The following is a 26,526-nucleotide window of genomic DNA, read 5'->3' as shown; positions in this document are numbered from 1 at the left end:
ATCCTGGCCCCAAAGGAAAGGTGCCGCGTGGACCCCCGGGGTTGGGTCCCGCCCGGAGGACCAGCACTGCCCCTTCAGCCTGGCTCTCATTTAATTAGCTCTCAGACTTCATGGCAACTGCTTCATGTCTTAGCTTTGGCCATGGGCCGGAGACTCTCCACGCAGAGAGTGGTTCACAAAGGGAGCGTGATGCCCGCTTTCTGGCATCACATGGGGGGCACGGGCTCCGCGAGGTGAACGGGGCTGAGTCAGAGTTGGCGTCAGGTCCTCCAGTGCCCAAGTTTGTTTCTCCTCACTCTGTGCCCGCAGCACCAGGTCAGGCGGTGAGGAGACAAAGGCTGGGGGGTGGGCGGGGTGCACTGCTGGCCACAGGACAAGGCAGGAGAGCGCCCAGGAAGAGAGCACCCCGGAAGCGCCCAGGAAGACAGCGCCATGGGGGGAGGGCGTGGGGGGGCGCCCCGGGGGGAGGGTGCTGGCTTGTTTCCTCTGGGGGCAAAGCCTGCCCAGAGAAACAGTTGGAGCTGAGCCTTAAAGGATCAAGCAGGTGTCCCCTAGTGGAAAGGGACTTCCCTCTGTGTTGAGAGGACTTAGGAAAGCTACGACTTTGACCTTCAGATTCGAGCTGAGATGTGTACGATGTGGCGGGAGGGGGTTGGAGCACGGACCCACGTGAGTATTCTCTACCTGCTGAGAGCAATCCCACAAGTCCACTGTTGGGGTTCCTGCTGGGCTCCTGCGAGGGTCAGCAATAGAGTGTCACAGAGCATTTCCTCTGTGCTCACTCTGCCAGTGAGTCTTGACCCCACTTCTCAGGGGCTCGGTCTAGGGTGACACCGCTTTGATCAAGCCCGGGAAGGCCTCCAGGCCAGGGCTCAGAGAGCATAAGAGAGCTGTCTTCCCTGAGTCCCTGGGGCTAAGCAAATGCTGGGGTGGGGTGGGGAGAAAGATGCAGTTGTGACACCACCAGCCACTACTGGGAGGGGGACCTTGGAGCCCAGCCTCTGTGAGCATCAGGACCACCCGAGAGTTTGCCACAGGTCAGGTTAGAGACTGGGCGGGCTGGGGTGGAAAAGGAAGGGAAGCCCGTAGGCACATCTCAGAAAGGAGGGCATCTGCTCCACCTCTGGCACCAAGTTCTGAGCAGGGAGCTAGGGGTCCTGGCTGTGGGGGGACAGGCCTGTGCTGCTCTGGCCACCAGCCAAACCTGTGTTGCTTTCAACCTGACGAGGGGAGGCTGAATATTTGCTAATTCCCCTGGATGTTGGGTCATCCGTCTTCTCATTATGAACTAGTCGTAAGGCTCCCGTCCACCTTAGATCTATTTGCGAATATTTTATCCCAGCCTGTGGCTTGCTTTGTTATTTTTTTTAAACAGTTTCTCCTCACGCGTGGAAGTTTTTTTCTACTGGGATACAGTCTAATTTATCTCTTTTTTTTTCTTTTATGGTTATTACTTTCCGGTTGCTTGCGTGAGTACGCTTTGCCGACTCCTAATTCACAAAGAAATCCTGCTGTGTTTTCTTCTCAAAGCTTCTTTATAGTTTTAATTTCAGGTTCAGGTCTGGGATTTATCTCAAATGAAGTTTTGTGACTCGTGTGACATAGGGGTGGAGGTGCTCCACACACACACACACACACACACACACCCCTAGTGTAGTAATCAGTTGGTTGGCACCATTCCTGGGAACAAATTCTCCTGTGAGCAGGACAAATTGACCCTGGTTAAGTAGTGTGGCATTCGATCTACTGATCTCTTATCAAGAGTTTGTGCCTCTGCATCTGGGTTTTTCAGCCCGTGTGTTGTTGATATCTGGGTGAGTCCTCCTGTGGGGTCCTGTGCATCACAGGATGTTTGAAGTAGTGTCCCTGACCTCTGTCCTATAGCTGCTGGTCGCGCCCCTCCCTTCCCACCAAGCCATGACAGCCCAGTGTTTCTGGACATTGCCAAATGTCCCCTGCGGGCCCGAATCACCCCCTGCCGAGAACTATCAGTCTGTGGTCAGGAGGGGTACGATCTGTAACTTTTCTTCCTTTCCTTTTTGTAATGTCACTGTCTGCTTTTGCTGTTAGGCCTCTGTTCTCTCCGGGGTTTTGTAGTATTGGCGTTATTTCCTCCTTAAATTTCGGGTAGCATTTATCTTTCCCAGATTTGCCTGAAGGCTGCCTGGAAGGTTTGGTTTTCTTCCAAATAGATAGTTTTCCTCTGCCCCAGACTCTCATTTCCCTGTCTCCCCTGGAACTGTCTGGGCCTGGCGTTCCCTATAGGAGAAGGTTTTTGATAATGAGTTCATTCCTTGGATAGCAATAGGGACACGAGGTTTTTCTGTTCCATCTTGTGTCGGCTATGTATTGTCTGAAAGCAGTTTGTGCAATTTTTTCCCCCTTTGTTGTTGCATTTATTCATGGAACGTTTATTGGTAATATTTCCATGTTTCCCCTTTTCACGTTTGTCAGCTCTGTGGGAATAACACATCTTCCATTCCCGATAGTGGCTGTTTGTGTTTCTAACTTAATGATTTTATTGATTCCCCAACCCCACTCCCCCCCCAAAAAAAAACCAAGAGCCTGCTTGGAGCAGGGCGGTTTCGCGGTTCCCCTGCAGAATGGCTGACCACCCAGCAGCTCAGCGTTTCCTGGGATCCGCGGTCTCGTCCGTTTCCGCGGCGTTAGCTCCCCGCCCGCCGGCAGCAGCAGTGGCCGCCCTGAGCCGGGGCTGCCGGGTGGTCCTCACTCGGTCTCACGTTCAGAGTCGCCCAGTCTGGCTGGACCTGTTTTTCAAACAGTAAACACCGCTCTTCTGCGCTCTCTCCCCAAACAACACCCTTCTCGTCTCGTTCTTTCTCTTAGTTTCCCTCATCTGTCCATTCGGCATTGGCACCCCTCTCCTGTCCGTGTCTCTGTCTGTCTGTCCCTCTGCTCTTTGCCTGGACACCTGAAAGGGCTCGGTTTTGATGTCGGCTCCTCCTGCCGCATCCCGAGACCCGGTGGCCGTCCCGCTGAGGCTTCTCGGGCATCTCCCCATGGTCCGCGGGGTCCGAGCGGGCGCCACGCCGGGGAGCCCGCAAGAGAGCTGTGATTATTGAAGCTAATGCGTTCCGCCTCTCTCCTTCTCTAAAGTTCAAGCTCATTAGCGAGACTTCTTTCATCTCCTCATCCTTGTTTCCGGTGTCTGAGGAGCCGCACTCACGCTGCAATCAAGAGTGCCATTGTTGATTTGTAATCTGAGCACCGTTAACCTCTGCGGGGACGGGACAGGCACGCAAGCGCCGGGAGGGCAGCGGTTTGGGTGACTTTGGCCCGTTGCTCCGACTTTGGTGTCTAGACTGGCGCCTAGCCCGTGGTCCACGCTGTTAACTGTGTGCTGGCTGAAGAGATCAGTGGTGTGGGGTGCTTCCTCTGTGCCAGGCCACCAGCTACACACTTTTGGAGTGTCTTCTCTCTTGGTTCTGCTAACAACCTAGTGACATAGATGGCAACACCCTTGTTTTGCAGAAGGGGGGAAATGAGGCATAGCAAAGTTAGGTGACTCGTCAGAGTCACACACTTTCTAAGTGGTCGAGCTAGATTCAAGTTCATGTCTGGGCACCAAGGAACAGTCTCTCGGCCCTACAGCGGTCACGTCACTATCGTTGAAGGTGCCACCGTAGAAGACGCTGCCTTGCTGGAGTCTAAGAATCGCTGTCATCTTCTTTAATTCACTAAGGTAGGGGCTGAGGGGCATTATTAAGCATTTTCCCCCTCTGGAGAGTCTATAAAAAGACCAATAACCCAATTTAAAAATGAGTAAAAGATCTGAATGAACATTTCTCCAAAGAGGGAACACAAATGGCCACCAAGCACATGACAAGGTGCGTTACATTGTCAGTCATTAGGGAAACGCAAGTCAAACCACCATGAGACGCTGCTTTAGGCCCATAGGAGGATGGTAAGGACAGGGCCTGACAGGGACAGGTGTTGAAAGATGGGGAAATGGGACCCCCAGACTCAGCGGGGCGGGGGGGAATATAGAAAGGTCCCACAGTTTGACAGTGACTCAGACAGTGGAGCTACCATATGACCCAGCCGTCCCACGCTTAGGTACATACCCATAAGCAGGAAAACCTATGTCCACGTGGAACCTGGTATACCAATGTTTATAGCAGTATCGTGCATTGTAACCAAAAATTGGAAACAATCCAAGTGTCCATCAGCTGATGAAGGGTTGCACAATCTCTGCTCTGTCCCCGCAATGGGAGCGTGCACGCAAAATGGATATTATTCAGCCACAGAAAGGAATGGAATTCTGACACATGCTATGACATGGATGAACCTTGACTACGTGATGCTCATATGAAAGCCCACGTATTGTATGATTGCGTTTTTGTGGGTTTTTTTAGTGTGAGGGGTGGACAGACAGGGACAGACAGACAGGAAGGGTAGTCGTTCATGGATTGCTTTCTCATATGTACTTTCACCGGGGGGCTCCAGCTGAGCCAGTGAACCCTTGCTCAAGCTGGCAACCTTGGGTTTCAATTGTATGATTGCATTTATATGAAATGCCCAGAACAGGCAAATCCAGGAAACATATATTACTTGATTCCAGGGACAGGTACACGAGGGTGGGTGAGGAGTAATGACTAGCAGGCTATTTGGGGGGATGATGATGATGTGTTCTGGAATTAGAGAGTGGTGATGTTTACACAACTTTGTGACTATACAGAAACCATTGAATTATATACTTTAAAGGGTAAACTTTATGGCAAGAGAAGTCTATCTCAATAAAGCTATTATTTAAAAAAAAAATCAACTGGAGAAAGAGAGAGAGGAGCTCAGCCCAGCTAGACAGGATGTGGTTAGACCATGACTCCGCGGAGAACCAGAGATCTGGGGTCTTCGTCACGTGCCTGAGCGAGCCTGACTCTGCTCCTAGCTGGCAGCTTCTCCGGCAAGCCCCGCCCCCTCTGAGCCTCTGTTTCCTTTTCCTGTGATGTGTAGCCAGTGTGGACGGGCCAACATTTAAGGCAGCCTTTGATTTGGATGCACTTGTACCTGTCAGAGGACAGTTTCCCTGATTCTGCCTAAGTTCAGGGTCTGTTATAGCAGGAGGGGCCAGGTAGGGGACCGAGAGTGCCAGAATCTTTGCTGGATTAAATCACAAAAACGGCAAAACAACACACACACACACACACACACACACCCAGCTGGAGAGGAGAGTGATCTGGTCCCTGCTGTCCAGCATGGCTGAGCAGGTGTGGAGAGGCCGCTCTGTTTTCTAATGAGGACAGAAGGCCATGGCAACGGATGCGTGAGCATCTCCAAGCCTGGGTTTTCCCTTGAATGCTGGCTCTCGGGTCTGGTCCGGTGACAACGCTCTCTCCCCGGACCCCCGAGGTGCAGTGGGTGGCTAATGCCTCTTATGAAGAGCGATTTAGGCCATGGAGCGAGCAGACGCCTCACCCACCTCCTTTGTCTAGCCCTCGGTGGAAGGCCGTGGTCACCTCTGCGGGCTTCTGCTCCAGGCTCCACACAGGCTCCGGCCAAGTCAGCCAAACACACGTGTAACCAGAAGCCGCACAGACCCACAAACAGCAGCCGGGCTGCCCCTCGCACAGGAGAGGAAATTCATGCTGACATTTTATGAAAATATTTTTGCGGCTTGTTTACATAATGAACCTGTGCTGACAGCTCCTGTCGGTCTCCCTGGAGCGTGTGGCTTTGCAGCTGGACCGGATGTGGCTGCAGGCTCCTCTCCGCTGGAGGTTGCACAGGTGACCCACTTTTCTTCCCAGAGTGCTGGTGGTGGCTACCCAGCCCTGAATGACAGGCCCACAGTCCCGCCTCCATCGTCCTGCAGAACGCGGCCTCGGCTATGAGTCCACGGAGTGGGATCACAGTGTGGCCAGGGCCTGATCTACAGAGGACCCCGGGGGTCTCTGTCTGGTCACTGCTGTCATTATCAGGGGTCCAGTGTTCTGCCACCGACCTGCCCAGGTCGTGTCTGAAACCAGACCACTCCGTGACATTCAATGCAAGGGAGTAAAGGTTCTTGTTCGGCAAGTCGGATGCTCCTTGCAGAAGGGATCACGATGCAAACACTGCCGTTTCCGCTTTTTAAGAGATGCACGCTGAAGTGGAGAGGCCATCGCCTCACACACAGCCTCTCCCTAAGGTCCCCCGCACCCCGCACTCCAGCCATCACAGGTCTGGCCCCAACGGTGAAGCTAGAGGCGTCCCGGGGGACGTGTAGGACCCCACCCTGTGTCACAGCTGCGGAGGTTGAGCCCAGGAGCCGGGGCTGACCTGCCCAAGGTCACAGTTGAGCTGGCAAGTGGGCACAGAGCCTCTGTCCTTACTGCCCATCCGGTCTCTTCTGCCATATTGTGCCATGTCCCTTTTAGGGCCGGAAGAAAGGGGAAGCGTCCTCTTTTAACCTCCCTCACGGCTTGCTGACCGCCTGGGCCCTCTGCCCGGCAAGGCTGCACGTTGCTGGGAGCCCAGAGGAGCTCACGTCCCTGCCACCCAGACCTTGGTTTTCTCCGCCTGCCTGCACCCAGCCCGGGAGCCCCATCTGAGCCGGAGGTGCGTTTCCTCCCTTGCATGACGTTGAAGCCCACCTTGAAGGCTCTGTGGCTCCGTGACAGATGGCTCCTGTGCCCCACGGCTGACCTCTGTCAAGGATGGAAAACAAGACCTCCATTCCCTCCTTCTCCCACAGGCATGGGGGTGACTTTTCCAAGATGCCTTTCAGGTGGTCACTAAAATCACCCACGGGTCTCTCTTCACCCCACCAACCTCTCACAAAAAGAACTCTTCATGTTGGCTAAGAAAATATTAAAGACCAAGACAGGACCCCACGGTGAAAGGCCAAAGACAAGCTGGAAGACAGAATGAAAAGCAGGGGCGCGGACGTATGTGCACAGCTGTGTTCACGGCAGCCTTGCTCGCGACAGCTGAAGGCGGAAGTGACCCAAGTGTCCGTGGACAGGTAGATGGATAATGGAAATGTGGCATGGCCGTACAGTAGACTCTTTTTTTTTTTTTTTTTTACAGAGACAGAGAGAGAGTCAGAGAGAGGGATAGACAGGGACAGACAGACAGGAACGGAGAGAGATGAGAAGCATCAATCATCAGTTTTTTGTTGTGGTACTTTAGTTGTTCATTGTCTGCTTTCTCATATGTGCCTTGACCGTGGGGCTACAGCAGACCGAGTAACCACTTGCTCAAGCCAGCGACCTTGGGTCCAAGCTGGTGAGCTTTGCTCAAACCAGATGACAGCTCACGCTCAAGCTGGCGACCTCGGGGTCTCAAACCTGGGTCCTCTGCATCCCAGTTCGACACTCTATCCACTGCACCACTGCCTGGTAAGGCACAATAGACTCTTTCTTATTTAGCTTTAAAAAGGGAAGGAAATTCTGACACCCGCTACCACCTGGATGAACCTGGAGAACATTGCACTAAGCGGAAGAAGTCAGTCACAGAGGAACAGATGCTGTGACTGCACTTCCATGAGGTCCCTACAGTGTTCCGGTTCAGACAGACAGGAAGCAGAGTGGCAGGGGCCAGGGGCTGGGGGCGGGGGCGATGGGGAGTTGTTATTTAATGGGTGCAGAGTTTCAGTTTTACAAGAGGAAAAAAGAGGTCTAGACGGGGGTAATGGTTCCATGACAATATGAATGAACTCAATGCCACTGAAGTAGACACTTAAAAATGGCAAAGAGGGTAAGTTTTATGTGTAAGAAAAAAATGACAGCCATGAGAAGTGATGGTCAGATCTACCTTGTGTTGTTGAAAGTCTCATCTTGGTCCCAGTTCCCCATGAGGGCTACTGGGCTCTCCACCTTTGTGACCTCAGCACCTTGGGTCCACAAAGCATTGGAGACTCCATAAATGATCGCTGAACTGGGCACAGTCGTGTGGCACGGTCACATTACTGCTGAGCCCACGGGCTGGGCACCGTGGTCTACTAATAATACAGGCTCCTCTGCATAGTCCTTGCATGCGGCGGTCTTACCTGTCCTCCAGCGGAGATCCCTGCTCCAGCCGCATGACAGGCAGGCCTGGGAGCCATACCAGACACCGAGGGCCAGAAGCACGGTGCCTCAGTTTCCCAGCATTTCAGAAATCAGCTATAGCCCCAAGTTGCTACAAAACTAGGATTTTAAAACAATCTCATTGCATGCCATAGTTTTCAGAGAGAGATGAAAATTATTGAATATATGTAAAACCGTGGCTTTCAATACGTTCCACATTGTCCAGACCCCTTGTGTGGCAGGCACTGCGCGGAGCCCAGGACAACCCGGATGAACGTCACTTCAGAATCCCCCACCTACAATGCCTGTCAGGGCACCTCTCTGATCGAGGGGCTAACAGAGGCCCATCAGAGGTTAGAATGTGATGGCACCAGGTGGTACCCTGACCTTAATGCCAACCCTGTGCTGCTCTATCAGGTTTCTAAAGCTGTCATCAGCATCTACAGAGCCCTATCTCCCTTCCCTCTGTATACAGGATCATTCCTATCGCAGATTCTCAGCCTGGGGCTCCCGGGCCGGTGACCCTGGGCAGGCTACTGACATGCGGCTCTGCTGCCTCATCTGCAAAATGGTCGTAGTGCCGTCCTCGCAAGAGCCGCTTGGAGCATCCAAGGAGACACCACTCATATCCAGGTGTGTCTTTCGGTGAGAACGCAGCGAATGTTAGTGGTTCTTCAGTAATAGTGGTATTGACCAGGCTCAAAGCATCTTGGGAGTAGGCGGTGACATTCACGTTGGTCCCGTGTTCGTGAAATTGCTCACACAAACATGTGCTGTCCTTGCATATAATGGCCCGTGCCTACCCGAGGGGGCGAACTGCTCCCTTCATGAAACGGTGCGTTGCATGTGGAAAGCAAGGAGCTATGCCACGTGGCCCGTCCCCCTTTGGCCTTGGCTGTTGCAAACTCACCTGTACAGACCCATCCCTGCCAGGGCCATCTGTTGCTCCGGCTTCATGGTTCAATGATCTCTCCACTTCATTACTTGCTACTTTCCGAAAGAAAAAAAAAATCACTGTTTCACTGGTTTTTATCTGTGTGGTTAATTACAAGCTCCCTCCAATGTGGATGGATATAAATTATAAAACAATGTTCATTATAATTTAGTGGTAAAGGTGTTTTATTAAAATGCATGAAAACCAGTCGGTCTTGTAAATTGCTTGCGTGATCGACAGACTGTCTCATCGCCCATTTTTTTTTTTTTTTTAGATGAACCGGTTGGCACAGATCGGTTCTAGGTATTGCAAGTAGGTTAAACAGCCTGACCTGTGGTGGCGCAGTGGATAAAGCGTCAACCTGGAAACACTGAGGTTGCCGGTTCAAAACCCTGGCTTGCCTGGTCAAGGCACATATGGGAGGTGATGCTTCCTGTTCCTCCTCACCTTCTCTCTCTCTCTCTCTCTCTCTCTCTCCACCCCCCTCCTCTCTAAAATGAATAAAACAACAACAACATAATGCTTTGTAGCAAGTAGGTTAAACAAATTAACATTGTGCTGGTGTCTCGATGTATTTTAATACCCGAAAATCTTGGACCTGGTGACAAAGTCTGCTTGATAAGAGAACGAGTATCCTCGCGACCCGGGTGGAGCGTGACAATGTTCTGAGTCGTTGGGGAGATGGGGAGAAAGGCGTATCTGACAGGAGGCCGTCTGTCAAATGGTTCTTTGTCACCCTGGACTGTGCTCTGCAGAAAGCCAGCCTTGCTTTCTCTTGTCCAAGGGGCCTCTGGTCTAAGAGTCAGAGCAATGCCTTCTGCTCCTGCTGGGGAGAAAGGGCGGGACGGGGGACAAGCCCCCCCCCCCCCGTTGCCGCGTAAACATTCCGGCGACATCATCACAGGTGGAAGAACGCCTTGAGGTTCCTCAGGGCAGGACGGAAGGGGGGGAGCTGGACTCGCTCTGTCCCAGGGGGGTTACAGATGTAACCCGTGGCTGAGTCTCCCTCTCTTCGCTCCTCACATCCTTGTCCTTAAAAGACCTTCGAAACCGAGTGCAATGTTTGTGAAGCGCCAGCGGGGTACGTTCACACTGCCCGGGGAAGGTACGTCCTCTCCTTTCCCTACAGATGGAATTCCCGGTCAGAGTACACTGGATTTGTTTGGTCAGCACTCAGCATCTTCAGTAGGCCAGGCCGTTGTGCTGGGCTCACGGGGGAGGGGCGGTGGGTAGGACAGCTTCTAAAGGTCTTGGTCACCTCGGGGAGCCTGACTCACAAACAGATCATTACAGAACAGTGTCGTCAGGCTGCACCGGTCACGCCAGGCTGCCAGGGTCACCATTATAGGTTGAACTGCATTCCCCTTAAAAGACAATGTTCAAACCCAACCCTCAATTCCTGTGAAGGTGACCTTACATGGAAATAGTCTTTGCAGATGTCATCCAGACGAGATCTTACTGGATCAGGCTGAGCCTTAAATGCAATGTCTGGTATTCTCATAAAGACAGAGAAATCTGGGGACACGGAGAAGGACTCTGGGGAGATGGCCAGGTGACAATGGAGGCGGAGATGACCGTTATGCTGCCTTGTATGAGCCAAGGGACACTAAGGTGGCCAGTAACCAGGAGGAAGAGGCAAGGGAGGCTCGCCTCTGGCCCTTCAGAGAGAACATGGACCTGTGGGCACCTGGGCGTCAGGTTTCTGGCTTCTGGGACTGTGAGAGAATAAGTTCCTGGTATTTTAAGCCACCTTGCTGGTGGTGACATGTGATGGCAGCCCTGGGAAAGGACCACAGGCACCCACATAGGTCAGAAGACGTGAGAGCGAGGGTAGGACTGAGAAGCCCTTCTAAGATCTTGAACTACATCAGAAGGTGAGGCGTGAGCCTGATCGGGAAATCGGGAAGATGGCGCCCCAGATCAAAGACCCAGGGCACTGAAGCTGGCCACGACTGGGAAGCATACAGAGAGCCTTGATTGAAAGTGTCCTGTCTGGTCACCTTGAGCCCCAGGGTCCCTTACACCTGCACTCGGGTTTTTTACATGTATGTTTCCTGGGCCCTCTTCTGCATCAGAGTTTTCAAAGGAGCATGGGTGACCCCCACAGGATCACTAATTAGCAAATGTCAAAAGGACTTGGGGGGAAGCTGACTGGAGACGAGGCTGGTGGGGTCACCAGCTTGACTGTCACCTTGCTGAAACCAGCGGCAAAGGGAAGGCTGGCCTGCCGGGATGGAGCAGAGACGCTTGCCCAAGTAAAGCAAGCCTGGGCTTTCAGCTGGACGCTGGAGGTGAGGGAAAGGGTGGGGTGTAGAGGGGGTCACCTCGATTTATAGTGGGCGCTGGGAGGGTACTCACCGAGGTAATGGCCACAGCTGGGGTTGGGGGGAGAGGAAGTGGAGGAGGGGTGGGTGTCTCACTGGGCGGTGGTTGTTTCTCTTTTGGAAGGAGATAGAGTTTGAGGGACTTGGAAGCAGCCGGGTCTCAGTGCCAGTGTTCGCGGTGAGAGCTGGGTCCATCCTTGGCATTGGTTTATGAGGGAAACGGAGGCCACACGGGAGTGAAAGTTGGTCAGAGGGAGTGAACTGGGGGTCAGGAAGAGAACCCACAATAGAAAGCAAGACACAGCCGCCAGGAGGGAGGAAGCCAGGAAAAAGACCACCTTGTTTCAGAGCCAAAGATGGAAAGATTCCTCAGGGGCGTTGGGGTCGCTAACAGCATCCGGTCTCACGGAGATGTGTCGTTTCCCCTCAGTCGGAGAAGGGACGGTCTCCGAGAAACTTCCGTGTTAAAGGGGTATGTTAACGGAGTGTCGGACGTTCAGGGTGAGGCTTGCCTCATCTAAGACTGGGAACAAGGGATATGTCTACCACCCAGTAGGCGGGGACGTGAGCACATCCGCTCTGTCCCCAGCACAAACGGTCCAGAGAGGAGAACAAGGAAGCTTACAAACTCTCCAGAGGAGGCTGAGCAGCTGTCATCCGCACCTGACTCTGACAGATTGATTCATCAGGCCGTGCATGATGTTGCCTGTCTGCTGTCTTTGTAGAGACGGTTCAGGCAGGACTGGGAGCCCACGGGACCGTGTGTGACTCTGTGCTGTCCTCTGCTGTGCACAGTGTGCTCCTTGCCCCTCACTGAGTGTGCCGGGGCTTTCTGCTTTACCTGGCCACATCCCCACCTTTCCCTCTGACTTCTGCTTGGGCCGCACCCTCCACCCATCCCTCTTCCACTTGTGTCTAAATCAGGAGTCCCCAAACTTTTTACCCAGGGGGCCAGTTCACTGTCCCTCAGACCATCGGAGGACTGGACTATAAAAAAAAACTATGAACAAACCCCTGTGCACACTGCACATATCTTATTTTAAAGTAAAAAAACAAAATGAAAGTAGTACTGTACGTGAGCGACACCTTGCTTTTGGCGCCACATACAGTACTCCAGGGGCACAGGAGCATCCCGTGCTCCTCTCACTGACCACCAATGAAAGAGGTGTCCCTTCCGGAAGTGCGGCGGGGGCTGGATAAATGGCCTCAGGGGGCTGCATGCAGCCTGGGGCCATAGTTTGGGGACCCCTGGTCTAAATCCACCCCACTCTGCAAGGCCATTTCAGGATCCCCGTCCCAAACCTCTGCTGGGTCCCTCAGCTGGCAGGGTTCTTTTTCTGTTGGCTTATTGAGACCATGACAGGTCAGAGAGCCATGACTTCCTCTAGTGTCGTGGGAGGGGAGAGCTGGTCACCGGCCTTTGGCTCTCAGCCCAGGGCCTCCAAGCCCCTGAGTGGCTGTGTGAATTCCTGTTCAAGCACCCCTTCCCCAGGAAGGAAGTCGGGGCTCTCGGCCTCGTGATGCGCTCACTAGCTGCTGCTCAGGATGCTTGGGGCCTCTGGGAAGAGGCTCAGAGCGGGTGGGGCAGGGCGGAGGAGTGGCTCAGGCCAGTGGAGACAGAAGCAAGTTCAATCCTTCTATTTCAGGGCAGAGACCCTCTTGAGAGGGGCGAGGGCGTGGGCCCCTCTCCCTGGGGCACAGAGGATGAGAGCACTGGGCCCTAACGCCACCAGTTCCTAACCAGCAGTGGCTGGCAGTCAGCTGGGCTGATGTCTCATTTGTTCCAGAATAAAAGCGAGAATGCTGTCCTTCAAGGGAGCTTCCTGCGAGCTGAAGCCATTGGTGAGGAGCCGCACTCCGATCCTGAGTGTGGTTTGCGAAAAGCCATGCCACGGTTTTAGATCGAAAGCGTGCTGGTCCCCCTCTGGGGCCTCCACCTCGACCTTGGCAGGGGAGCTCGGTGGGAGAACCGGTGTGCTCCCGGATGTGAGCCGCACCCGTGTCCTCCAGGAAGGCACGGGTGTTTCCAGTTCAGTTGGTGGGGCCTGAGAATGTGCGTTTCTGACAAGTTCCCCCTGATGCTGAGGCTGCTGGTCCAGGGGTCCCCCCTTTGAGAGCCTGAGGCAGAGATGGGGGGGCTTGTCAGAGGGGGCTGCCCTTCAGGGAAGAACCGTGAGCCTGTTCAGGAGGCCCAATGGGGAGGAGAAGAGGTTGAGTGAGGCCGTGGTCTCAGGGAGCGTCTGGCCTTCAGTTCACACTCTGTGGTGTAAATGACAGAGCGGTCCTGGCTTCTGAACCCCTAAGACTCACCACCGTCTGTAGTCTGATGTGATAAAAGGCTCAGTCTCCCACAGAACAAAGCCTGAGCCATTGACAGCAACCCCCACCCCACCCCAAGGCTGTGGGATAGGACCCTCCTGGCCCCCCACCACAAGGGAACAGGGCGAGAAGCATGAACTGTCACTCCAGGTTCCAACTTCACAGAGAGGGATCCTGAGATCAACGAGGCTATATAAACTATGCAAAGCCACACAACTAGAATGAGGACCGGGGCTGCCGGGTCCTGCGACAGAGCTCTGTCCAGCCTGCCCGTCCTCTGACCGCTTCCTTTTTAAGCAGGACAGTTTCTCGATGCAGAAGGGCGTTAGCTCAGTGAGAGACAGTCAGAGCCCCCTTCAGATTTTCCAGGGTCGAGCAGGCGCTGGGTGACTTGGAGGCAGAGCTCCGGTGAGGGGCGCTGCGAGGCAGCGGGCAGAAGGACGCCCCCTGTGGCCCCTGGGAGAGCGCTGGGACAGACCGGCTTCCCCTGGCCAGGCGGGCTGCCTCCTGTCCTTGCCTTAGGATCTCTTCCGGAAACCAAGGCCCCGTGTCCTGGTTTCTGCTGTTTTCTGCATTGGAGACATGAACTCCCTTCCCGCCGGGAAACTGACCCACCCCAGCCGATTCCTGGTCTCTGTCATCTCTTCATTCCGTGTAACCACCCTAGGGGATGGGACTTATGTCACCTCTGACACACGGGGAAGTAAGACTGACAGTTTAAGTAACTTACCCAAATTACTTAAATTGCCCAAGTGGTCAGCGGCAGAGACAGGCTTGAATCAGAGTCTTTCTTCCGTCAATGTCTCTGTTCCTGACCACTCTGAGACTCCACCTCCTGGTGTCTTTTGGGGACATTACTATATCAGGCACCATCGCATGTGGCTTTAGTCGCTCCTCAGTTTCACTAGAGAATAGATTTATGACTCATAAGCCACGCCTTGACTAATTCTGTGAATTCCCTCAGGCATTAAAAAAAAATTTGTTTAACATTGCAATTGTGGCTCATGAGTTTTTGATTCCTTATCTTTCAATAAGCGTCATATTATTAGTCCTTTGTCATGTTGCTGCATAAACTTTCGGTTCGTCACTTTAAAACCTGTACATTTCATCCAGTGCCTCTACGTGTCTCCCCAGCTAGTATGTGATGGGTGCAGTGATGGTCCCCTGAAAGATGTCCACGTGCTAATCCCCAGAATGTGCGGACACGTAGCCTCCGTGGCAGGAGGGACTTTGCCAATGGGATTGGGAACCTCGAGATGGGGAGGTGATGGTCCTAGATTATCCGGCGGGTTCAATGTCATCACAGGGGTCTTTATCAGAGGAGAGACAAGAGGGTCGGAGAGAGGAGGAGGTGTGTTGATGGCAGCAGAGGCAGGAGTGACGTGGGACCACAAGCCAGGAAACACAGGCACCCGTGGAAGCTGGACAAGGCAAAGAAATGGACCCTGCCCCAGAGGCTCTGGAAGGAGCAGCCCTGTCCACACCTTGGTGTTAGCCTGGTGGGAGTCATGTTGGGCTCCCAACCTCCAGAACCATAAGATAATGCGTTTGTGTTGTTTAAACCGCTGAGTGCGTGGTCATTTGTCACAGCCACTGCAGGATGCTCACACACAGCCCTTACCGGCTGGTCACAGCAGTCCCCTTCTCCCCAGAAAGGATGCTGCTTCCTGGGAGCTCACGTTCACTGCACGTTGTCATGCTCCGGGCGCTGTGCTACGTAAAGGCTACTGAGGTGCTGTTATCTTTCTCAGGAGCGCTGGGAGGTGGACACTGTCTTTATCTCCATTTCACAGCCAGAGTGACTTGCCCAACGTCACACATAGCTGGAGACCCTGGGACATGGAAGTCTGATTCCAGTGACCAGTGATGGTGTGGTGGCAGTGACCACCTTGGGTAGCGTGGGGTGGGGAGCTGCCACCATCCTGCTCATCAACAGTCATCACCGGCACCGTTTATCAAGCATTAACCCCGCCCACATCGCACCCCAGGTCCCAGTGGGCAGGCTGGGGTGGGCAGGAGGTGGTATCTGCATTTTGTGAATGAAGAAGCTCAGAGAGGATGAGGACTCATCCTCAGGTGAGTGTGGGGCCGAGCTGGGGTGCAGACCCAGGTCCGGCGGATCCCCAGAGCCTGCGCTGACTCCAGCTCCGTTGTCCATCCCCATCGCACACCGGCTCTGCACGGCGACCGCGTGGTCTTCCAGGTCTCCCGCTAGCGTTGCGCGGGGAGGGATCTGCACACAGCATCTTGGAAGACTGTCTCTGTCTCTCGGAAGCAGGTGTCAGTGGAGGCACAGCCACCTGGCTGGGGTCGAGCTAAGGGGGCTCCGTCATCAGCCATGAACTAGATGAGACATCAGCAGGCTTTGGATGGGTCAGTAGTGGCCCTTGAATCTCCCTCGAGCCATGTCCTAACCTCTATGCAAAGCTGCCAAACTTTGAAAATACTGTAGAATGTTCTCCCTATAAAAATCTTTAAAAGATATCTTAAAAACAAACAAACAAAAACAACCTTTTGATCAATGCCTGCTTTGTCGTCTGTCACCAGCTCTGACAGTTGGGGAACACTTCTTTGCAGGCTTTTGAAAAAGCATTTCTCCCAGACTATTTGATTGTAGAGGCAAAATTGTTACCCTGGGCTGGGAGATGGAGCCACACAGACTCTCTATAGAGAGTTTGATTTATGTCCCTGAGTTAGGAACAGGACACCAAGGCGGAGGTCACGATACGGCCTGGCCGCATGGAAGTGCGTGTTTACTTCTGTCCCGCGCTCGGTGGGACGCGCAGGGCAGGCATGTGAATGGACAGATTCTAGAGGGTTCTGTAGACTTGTCCACGGTTATCAGGCTAGCCAATGGCGAGGTCTGGACTATAACCTGGGTCCTCCAGTTCTTGGTCCACTTGCTGGGCACTTGGACTGGACCCTGAAGACATTCTGTGCCTCACCGGGTCCCACGTTTATGTGGAGGGCTGTCCACTGTGTCTCATTTCCCTTATTACAGTATTCTCATAAAAGCGTCCTCAGATATTTCAAAGTGTTTCTAATATTTGTGTCCGAGTCGCTCGCCGCTCCTTGGAGAATGGTTGCCTTTGGAGGCCGGATGGGAGCTGGTCTTGCATTTCAGTCTCTGACGCCTGGCGGGGTGGGGAGGTCCAGAGGGGTGATCCTCTCCTCTCCAGGGTGCAAACCCAGGACACGGCTGAATGTGAGAAGGCAGGACCCGTTTAATTATTACCAAGTCTAGGGCTGTGAACAGCAGTGCCAAGGAAACAGGGCTTTACCTGAGGAGGTGACTGTTACATTTTATTGTAAAGTGATAGTCTCCACTGTATCTTTTTTTCCTATGCTAAAAAGTAGCAATGTTATCTCCTTTTGCATAGGATTACGGGACCACCAGTACGGCACACAGGATCCAATTGCACTTGAAAATCTCGAGTCTGATGTTACAGAGAAGAAATCTGACTGCACTGAGGTAATATATGTTTCTAACGTCTAGGCTAGTCAGCAAAACGCAGCCAACTATGAAAGGTGATCACTGGCCTCCTCCTCAGGATGTATTCGCAATTTATTATGCTTCGCAAAAAAAAAAAAAAAAAAAAAAAAAAAAAAAAAAAAACAAGTTAACGTGGCAGGAGCCCTCCCCACTGTGGCTGAGATCTGCGAGATTCCGGTGTGTAACACGTGGGTTCCGTGGTCCCATTAGAGTCTTCCCTGGCAGTTTGCAAACTTGCTGTGTCACAGGAGGGCATTACTGATGGCATCTCAGTCTTCAGCCGAAATTGATCCGCAGGAGACAGAGAAGGGTGCTGTAGCATTTTGCAGGTGGAGAAGTGGTAATTTGAACTTGAACAGCTAGTTCAGGGTGCTCTAACTGCAAAAAGTGTCGGTGGTCTCAAATTGGGAAGAAAATAAAAGGTCATATACATTTTTTCTTTTTAGCCAGAGAGACAGAGAGAGAGAGAGAGTCAGAGAAAGGGACAGATAGGGACAGACAGCAAGGGAGAGAGATGAGAAGCATCAATTCTTTGTTGCAGCACCTTAATTGTTCATTGATTGCTTTCTCATATGTGCCTTGATGGGGGGGGGGGCTTGAGGTGAACCAGTGACCCTTAGCTCAAGCCAGTAACCTTGGGCTTCAGGCCAGCGATCTTGGGCTTCAAGCCAGTGACCTTTGGGCTCATGTCAGCAACCATGGGGTCATGTCTGTGATCCCATGCTCAAGCCAGCGACCCCACGCTCAAGCTGGTGAGCCCGCACTCAAGCTGGAGACTTCGGGGTTTTGAACCTGGGTACTCTGTGTCCTAGGCCAACACTCTATCTATGGCACCACCCACTGGTCAGGCTAAAAGGTCATATTTATAATATGAGACTTTTTTGATTCTAGAAACCAAGTTCTCTGTATGCAGCGGTTAACAGTACTCGTGCACCACATGCCAAACTCCATCTGACCCACGACATCCCATCCTCCCCACAGCCCTGGGGGCAGGGGCAGGTGGTCACTGTACCCATTTTGCAGAGGAGAACACTAAAGCTCGAACACCTTCAGTAGTGGACGGGCCGCAGATCTGTCTGGCTCCGGAACGTCTGTCCTTCTCTTGCTCTAGAAAGCCGGTGCCGAGGAGGCTTGTTTCACAGAACTTAAAACACGGACATTCTCACCTGAGGGGGGTGTGGGAGCCGCAGGGTGTACAAGGCACCTGCTGTCTCACAGACGGACCCTGTGCCGCCAGCCCTTGGGATTCGGAGAGAGAGTGGAATTATGCGACTTACTCTCCCATAACGGATTACAGTAGCAAGGGTCTCTGTAAAACACAGCTTTTCTCACAGAATGCTCGTCTTAGGTGTTATCCTTTGATTTAGCTCTGCATTTAATAAAACCCACCATTTTCCCTCTGAGACCCCACGCCTGAAACCCCACATGATGGAGGAAGGATGCTGTCTGGGTCCTGAGATTTGGTCATCAATATTTAAAGCCCTTTCCACGCGGACAGCACCAAGTTCACGGTCTGAAGATGTACAGACGTGCGGCTGTAATACACGTGTTCCCTGGCGGCAGGAGCAGGAGCCCTGGTGGTGGGGTGGCAGTGAGGACAGTGGGTTTCGAGGAAGCCGTCCAGGGAGGCTGATGCCCAGGTCGATGGCCACTCCGTTTAAGAGAGATACCAGCGGAAGGTCTCTCCTACCTGTCTTTTCACTTCCGACAGGAACATTTTGACCTTTTCCTGTTGATGTTCAAATTAATCAGTGTGTGGTCATTTACAATACAGATTTGGGGGCCAGGTACCGAATCTCCATAACACACACACACATTCACACACTCACACTCACTCATACTTTATCCGTGACTCAGCTGACTAACTCCCAGAAACCACGCCTTCTTCACGGCAGCTTTGGAACGTCCTGGGTCATCCAATGTGGGCGCATCAGCAGTAGGACTTTCTGACTCCCCCCCTCACATTGAGCAGCTGACGCCTGTCCCTGGGTGTGTGCAGCAAGTGAGGGAACACGCCAAGTACCCCTCCAATTATGTCAGCCGCGAGCCCTGCCTCTTCTCCGGGGCCGGCACGAGATCACATTTTCTTTACAACATCCCAGTGGGACCCGCTTCCGTCAAGTGATGATGGAAAAGGAATGAAATACGGAGCGGAGTTCTCTTCTTCTAACACATGCTTCAGTTCTTGTAACAAAAGCCACGGCAACTCCCTGTAGACACTTAGAGAAATGCAGAAAGAGGTAAGAAAGGAAACATCAGGATATATTTATCTCCCTGAGTTTTGTCACGCCCTTCCTGACACAGGACTGGTGCATACACCCTTTTTATCGCTGTCCTGGACCGGATCATCTTCCGTCGCAGGCACATTCCGGTGCCCTCGGGAGCCTTTGGAATCTTTTATTACTTTATTTTTATTTTTGTCACTTCTGCAGGATGTGAGGATGCATTCCTGCAGGCTGTGGTTCCCTCGCCCAATCCCCTTTCAGAAACATCGCGATTCTCGCCGGCCTTTCACGGGCTTGCGCCGCGACCGCATCCATCCAGTCCTTTGGTGTCTAGTAACTGCGCGGGAAGAGAGCTCCCATGTTCATGTCTGTCGCTAAGCCCTTTTCCTATTGCTCCGAAGTGGAGTGAGCGCACGTGTCTGAAAACGTTCTTCAAGTTGGGCTGAGATGCCACGAAGCTGATGGATGACCCAGGGGCGTGGTGGGAGCTGGCACGTGTGCAGCTAACACAGAGGTGACTACAGGGTACCTCTGGGGGGAGGGGCCCAAAGTGCCCGTCCGGCAGATTGAGCTGTTGGTTCCGTAGCAGGGCAGCTATGCAGAAGGAGAGAATTGTCTGGTGGAGAAGAACTCAGATTTCAAAGCGATAGGTTAGATGAGGTGCTTATCCCTTAGAGAAATAAATTGCTCCGGAAAGAGTAGCACCTTCGCTCTGGGGGTTTCAGGACCTGCTTTATCTGACCCCCCACACCCCTCGGCATCTCTCCCATGCTCTAACCTCTGGAATGGTGCTTCTTAGTCATATACCTTAAGGCACAAATATAAACTTAGAAATGGTTGATAAAGTGCAGAAAACAGTGAAAACCATTGCCAGCTCGAGAAAAATCACATTTGAAAGAAATCGGTGTCTCCTTGCAGCATTTCTGAGAAAGAGAATGTGTCCGGGTGAGCAAGGCTGGGCAGGAATGGGGGGTTTCCCAGCGAAGAATGGCGTGACCAACCATTTATTCGACCTCTCTCTGACCTTGAGCATTTTCTACTTTAAATACAAGATTATTATCTTCCTTTCGAACTACATCTTGCATCAGTTAATTTTGTTCTTGAGAAAAATATCTGTTTTTCAAGGCATGTTCAGTGAACCCCGTATCAGGGACAGAGGGGGCAGCGCCTTGACATCGCTTGATTGGGGAAGATATTTGATGGACCAAAAGGGGTGTGATTGCTTTATAAGGAAAATGTGCCCTGTTTCAAAAGGAGTAGGCTGACTTAGGGATATCCAACAGCCCCCTTGCCCCGTTCTCTTGGTCTCCTAGCCCCAGAAAAAGACCTGGACACAGGTGATATGTTATACAGTCTGTTATGGGCTGAACTGGGTCCCCCTAAATTTACATGTTGATATCCTAACCCCCCAGTAATTCAGAATGTGACTGTATTTGGAGATGGGGCCTTTAAAGAGGTAATTCGGGCTAAACGAGGTGCATCATGACTAGTGTCCTTATAAGAAGAGTTGAGGACACAGACAAGCACAGAGGAAGGGCTCACGTGAACACAGGGAGAGGACGGCCACCTGCCAGCCAAGAGAAGAAGGCTCAGCAGGAACGGACCCTGTCCACACCTTGCTCTTGGACTTCTGGCCTCCAGAATTGTGAGAGGTCAGTTTCTGTGGCTAAAGCCACCCAGGTGACGGTGCCTTGTTGTAGCAGCCCTAGCTCACTGATCCTGACTTTTGAGAGGTTGGACCTTATCTTTCATTATTTCATACGTCTCCAATGAGAAAACAGGATTTGGTAAAAAGAGCTTTTCAGACAAGACTATGGTACATATCAAAGAGCAAAGAGGATAGAGATTCCTCTCTTGTTTTTCTGGCAGTTGATTGGTTGGGGCTTTTGTCGAAGCTGAGTCTAAACACCTGAAAATCACAGAAGGATTTGACCTCATAGTCCCTGTCCTGGCCATCTCATGACCTGCTTGATGTCAGCTCCCGTGTGTAGACTGCACAAGGCGGGGAGCCCCTCCGCACAGAGCCCGGCACGTAGTGCACGCTCAGTATTTGTCCGATGAGTGGATCAAGGGGAAATTCAGCTGTGACTCTCTGTTATGAATAACAGAATTTAGATCTAAAGAGGTCCCATCCTTTCCATAGTCCCGTCTGAAATTTCAGTGCGTTGGGTGTGTAAAGGGTTATTTTCATTGAAACTATTTAAATCAACCCCAATGCATTTGTTATAAATTCCACTGGCATATAGTATCCATGTGGTGTCACTACGCCCTGCATTCCTGTGTCGGCCTCAGTGTCAGATACCCACTGGTTTCTGCTGGCTCCCGGGAGAGTCGGACCCTGCAGCCACAGGACGCGTTTGGGCTTGAGACGCACTTTCACACCCATCGCCATTTTTTATCTCCGTGACTTCCCTGTGAGGCAGAAAAGGCAGATAGATTTTTCCTTGGAGCTGGGCACCCATCGCCGTTCATCCCCCGGGAACAGCGGCACCCTGACATGCTCAGCAGTTCCGCCGCTTCAGAAATAGGTTCCCATCCGCGCCGGGATTCTGGCTCTCCCCTCCTCTGCTCACCTCCGATGGGATCGAGGTCACAGTTGCATTTGCCAGGCACAGTGGAGGCTGCTGATTCTGCGTCCGGCCTTCTTTCTAGGTGTTTCAGCTCTCCTGCAGGGACCCCCCCCCCCAGGCTGCTCCCAGGTGCCCCGCCCTGGGCTGTGAATTCCCAGTGACGGCTCCGTCTCCTCCCAGGTGTGGGCCCAGGCTGATAACACCAGCGTTATGGTCCCTTTCTGTCCTTTTGTTCCAGGTTGAGGTGACATTCACATACTCCTAGAAACATACCTCTTGTCTCTGGTGCCCCCCTTGTTCATACCAAGGCCGAGGCTTGGCTGGTATCCTGAGCCGGCAGACTGTGTACCCTCTTGAGGTTGGAGACTAGGGCATGAGTCATTCCTGGAATGCCACGGAAATGATTCTGCTTCCCCCCTGCTGTCCAGCACTGGGAAGCAAGGCTCCTGTGGGGTCCTGGGGCTAGTCTGGGAGCCTCAGGCTCAGGAGGAACCTCAGGAGGCCCAAGCGCGAGCCCAGCATCCTTTCCGCCTGAGCTGTGCCGAAACGCCCCCTGCACCTGGTTAAACAGCCTAACTCTGGGCCTCATTGCCGCGCATCCTGATTTGCCCTTGGTCTAGGGAGGGAAGGGGTCCGGATTCCACATTTCAGAACCAGCCTTTCCAGGTATTACTTAGGCAGGTAGTCACTGGCCCTGCTTTTGGGAAACCTTGCTCTAGAAAATAAAAACAAAGCTACAGTTTCCAAGAGGGCTATTTGTTTTTCTCCTGCAAGACCCGCCCCTGTCAGAGGAGTCCCTGCTGGCTGTAATGACTCACTCTGTAAGGTGCGTGGGAAGAATGAGTACCTGAACTAAATTCGGCTGTTCACATTGGCCATTGGGAAAAAGTAGCTGGTGCTGTTTTGATTTTTATTTTTTAGTAAGTGAGAGGTGGGGAGGCAGAGACAGACTACCACATGTACCCTGACTGGGATCCACACAGCAAGCTCCCTACCAGGTGATGCTCTGCCTGTTTGGGGCCATTGCTCTGCTGCTTGGCAACTGAGCTATTTTTAGCACCTGAGGCAAGGCCATGGACCCATTTTCAGCACCCAGGACAAACTTACTTGAACTAATTGAGCCATGGCTGCAGGAGGAGGAGAGAGAAAGAGAGAAGGAAGAGGGGTAGAGAAGCAGGTAGATGCTCCTCCTGTGTGCTTTGATGGGGAATCAAACCCGGAACATCCACATGTGGGCCAACACTCTACCAATGAGCCAACCAGCCAGGGCTTGATTATTTTAAAAAGAGAGTAAATTTTTTTTTAATCTTTATTCATTTTAGAGAGGAGAGAGAGAGGGAGAGAGAGGAGAGAGAGACAGAGAGAGAAGGGGGGAGGAGCTGGAAGCATCAACTCCCATATGTGCCTTGACCAGGCAAGCCCAGGGTTTCGAACCAGCGACCTCAGCATTTCCAGGTCGACGCTTTATCCACTGCGCCACCACAGGTCAGGCCAAAGAGAGTAAATTATAAGATGTCTCTCCTATCTTCTTCACCATGCTCTTGTTACTTTCCAAATTTGCAACTTCCCACCTATCTTTAAAACATGACCATGTGTGAGTGATAGAGATGGGAATGGAAAACAAGGGAAAAAGGAGAGACCAAGAAGGACAAGCTGACCACCTTCCCATGTCTGACAGTGAGGGCCGGCTGAGCCTCTGTGCTAAGATCACACCCAGGGTCCCCCGTCCAGAGCCCCGCAGGGGAGCAGTGCTACCTTGGGTGAGGACTCGACTATTAATGCTGCTCTGCAGGAAAGAAAAGTGTCCTGTGCTCTCTCATCGTATCTTAGGGAAAGGGGACAACTTGTTGTCCCCGCATGCTGGCCGTTGGCCCTCCTTGAAAACACCAGCTGCCCCCTGACTCTGTTTGCGTTTCTCAAAGTGAGCTCCCTGGGTCACCTACATGACCCAGGGATGTTGGTTAAAAGGCAGATGCTTTGGTCTCACCCCTAGACCTACGAGGCTGGGACTGCTGCTGTGACCTGAGGACTGCTGCTCCATGCTGGGCACCGAGGGCACCCTCCGCCTCCTAGAGCGAGGCCTGTGGGCTGTGGGGATTCCGAAGCTGCCAGTGTTATTCTGGAGTGGGTCCCTGCAAGGGCCAATTTTAAGCACCAGCATAATGGACATCCAAATGGGTGCTCGTGACCCTGTGAGCGTGTGAGTGCTCTCGTGCCGCATTCTGCAACGCTTTACCTGGGCACACGGTGCAGACAGCAGGGACAAGGACAGAAGAGAGTCTCCCTCCTTTCTCAACCTGGCTGGCTGTATTAAAACCACAGCTCCCTGCCCTGGAAACGCCGGCGATGGGCTCTCAGGATCTGCTGGTTAGCAAGCGGAGCCCCCACGCTCGCTACAGAGACAGAAACCCCTGCTGGTGCCACTGAGCATCGACATGCAGCCAGGCTCCCTGAGCGCTGGTGGAAACGCCCCCTCTCTCCACCCCACTCTGAAAGGGATCATCAGGGCCACTGCGTCAGCCTGCGCCGTGTGTTGTCAAGCTTGAGCGTTCGATGGCCATTGGTTTGCTCTCTGGGATTTGAATGTGACCCCGGGATGGCATTCATGGGGAGGGACTGGATTCCAGGGTAAACTGGCGTAGGGAGCTGGGGACAGAGGCCACTGAGGGGGTTCCCGGACTCTCACCTGCTCACAGCAGAATGCCAGCTCATCTCCGTGCAAACCTGGGCCCCACGCCCCAGCCCTCCTCCAGAAACATGTCTTTTCTCCCCTGTGAGGCTGTAAGGCTGTGAGGTTGTATCAGGTGCCCCTGGGCCAGGGAGAGGCAATGACAGAAATTTGCCAATCCCCATCCCATGAGTCTCATTAAATAAACTAAGACTAGATGCCCAGCAGAGAAAAGCAGCTCCCCAATCAGAGGAGTGTTTCCAGAATGCATAATGAGCTCACGTCCAGATCTGGCCTCCCTGCCCTCCAGAAGGAACGCTCAGAGGCAGTGTCCGTGCTGGGCGTGGGGCGGGGGAAGGCCTCAGGTGACGCGTTGGTACCGGGCCCTTGAAAGGCAGATTGAAGGTCTGTGGACCACTCGAACTATTATGATCTGTTTCCATCTGCAGGGGATGCTGGCATCACCAAACACGAAAATGATTTCCTCCATGGTCATTTCCAAGCTGATCAACGAGAAGAAGTCAGCAGACAATGAGACGGCCCCACCTGGGCTGTGCGCGGACCCTCAGCCCCCCACGTGGCCCGTGAAGCAGTGTCTGGCCAAACGCAGCGGGGTCACCATTGACAGGACCTTCACATTCCTTCCAGGCCAATTAGGGGTCCAGACGCCAGTCGGGGAGCGAGGTTCCGGGGCTGAGCCGCCTCCCAGAGAGGAGAAGCCATGTGGCAACCCCCAAAAAGGGTTTGCGTCCATCACCATCACGGCCAGGCGTGTGGGCCCTCCGGCCAGCACCCTGGTGTGGGGTGCTGTGGGGGACCCGCCATGCACCAAGTGCAGGGCCCGGGACCCTCTGCTCGGGGACCCCTCCACTCTGGCCGGTGGTACCGACCCATGTCAGCACCATGGACCTGCCACCTGCTCGGAAGACTCCAGCAACAGCTCTGAGATGAGGCTGAGGTTCCCCGAGGCCCCCGCGCAGCTGTGTGACGGACACCGGTACTGGCTTATCAATGCGGACCACGGAGAGAACAGGTGCGCTCCCGCCGGCCCCCGGGCAGGAAAGAGCCCGCTGCTGTTCAGCTCCTGCGTCCACCTCAGGCTGTCTCAGCAGTGTCCAAACACCATCTACTACCTAGACAGGTCCCTCTCCGTCCCCATTGAGAAGACTCAACTGGCCGGCCCTAAAATGCACAGGTCTGTCCTGTCACTCAACCTCAATTGCAGTTCACACAGATTGACACCAGATGGGGCAGATGGCACAGCCAACGGAGGGCCAATCGGCAGCGGCCTGAAGCCGCAGCTCACCGAGGGAGGATGTGGCCTCCTGGGCCCGCGCTGGACCCCGGCCATGCACCCATCCTTGGGGCCGGTACCCTTGGAGACCGTCGCATGTCCTTGGAGTGGCTCTTCTCCGTTGGAAGCGACAGATTTCACAGAGGCGGGAGCTCAGCAGGTCACCGTGAGGAAAGGGAAGGAGGATCGTGTGGCTCCTTGTCACGCCAGCGTCCACGCCAACCAGCTGTCCATTCACATTCCTGGCTGGAGTTACAGGGCAGGTGAGTGACGCCCCATCTCCAGGGTGCGGGCCGCTCAGCACAGACCCCTCCCCGCAGTCAGGTGCTCGGTGCGATGCCCAGTCACGGTGGGCAGTGCGTTTCTTCCCGGTAACTCACTCTAAGGAGCAGCTCGGTAGAGTTGCCTTATTGGCTTCATGCCACGTTGGCTTTGTGGGTTTTGTTGTTGTTTTTTGTTTGTTTGTTTATTTTGAGAGAGGAAGAGGGACAAACAGATAGGAAGGGAGGGAGGTGAGAAGTATCAACTCTTCATTGTGGCACCTTAGTTGTTCACTGATTGCTTTCTCATATATGCCTTGACCAGGGGGCTACAGCAGAGCAAGTGACCCCTTGCTCAAGCCAGCGACCTTGGGTTCAAGCCAGTGACCTTTGGGCTCAAGCCGGCAACCCCACACTCAAGCCAGATGAG

The 26,526-nt window shown here is 53.3% G+C and overlaps 1 protein-coding gene across 4 annotated transcripts in view; it reads left to right on the top strand.

Annotated features, from left to right (window-relative positions):
• Positions 1-26,526, top strand: part of C7H10orf90 (chromosome 7 C10orf90 homolog) — a 180,221-nt gene that overhangs the window by 103,286 nt on the left and 50,409 nt on the right. For 2 of the 4 annotated variants that reach the window (XM_066238920.1, XM_066238922.1), the window contains 2 exons: positions 16,967-17,058; positions 24,992-26,099. In XM_066238920.1, coding sequence (XP_066095017.1) covers positions 16,967-17,058; positions 24,992-26,099 — 1,200 coding nt within the window. Of the gene's footprint in view, positions 1-907; positions 1,038-16,966; positions 17,059-24,991; positions 26,100-26,526 lie in introns of those variants that run through there. The other 2 variants (XM_066238924.1, XM_066238921.1) reach the window with 2 other exon arrangements.

Source organism: Saccopteryx bilineata, chromosome 7 (genome assembly GCF_036850765.1).
Source record: "Saccopteryx bilineata isolate mSacBil1 chromosome 7, mSacBil1_pri_phased_curated, whole genome shotgun sequence".
Classification (NCBI taxonomy): domain Eukaryota; kingdom Metazoa; phylum Chordata; class Mammalia; order Chiroptera; family Emballonuridae; genus Saccopteryx; species Saccopteryx bilineata.
This window is presented reverse-complemented; position numbering and strand designations above follow the sequence as displayed.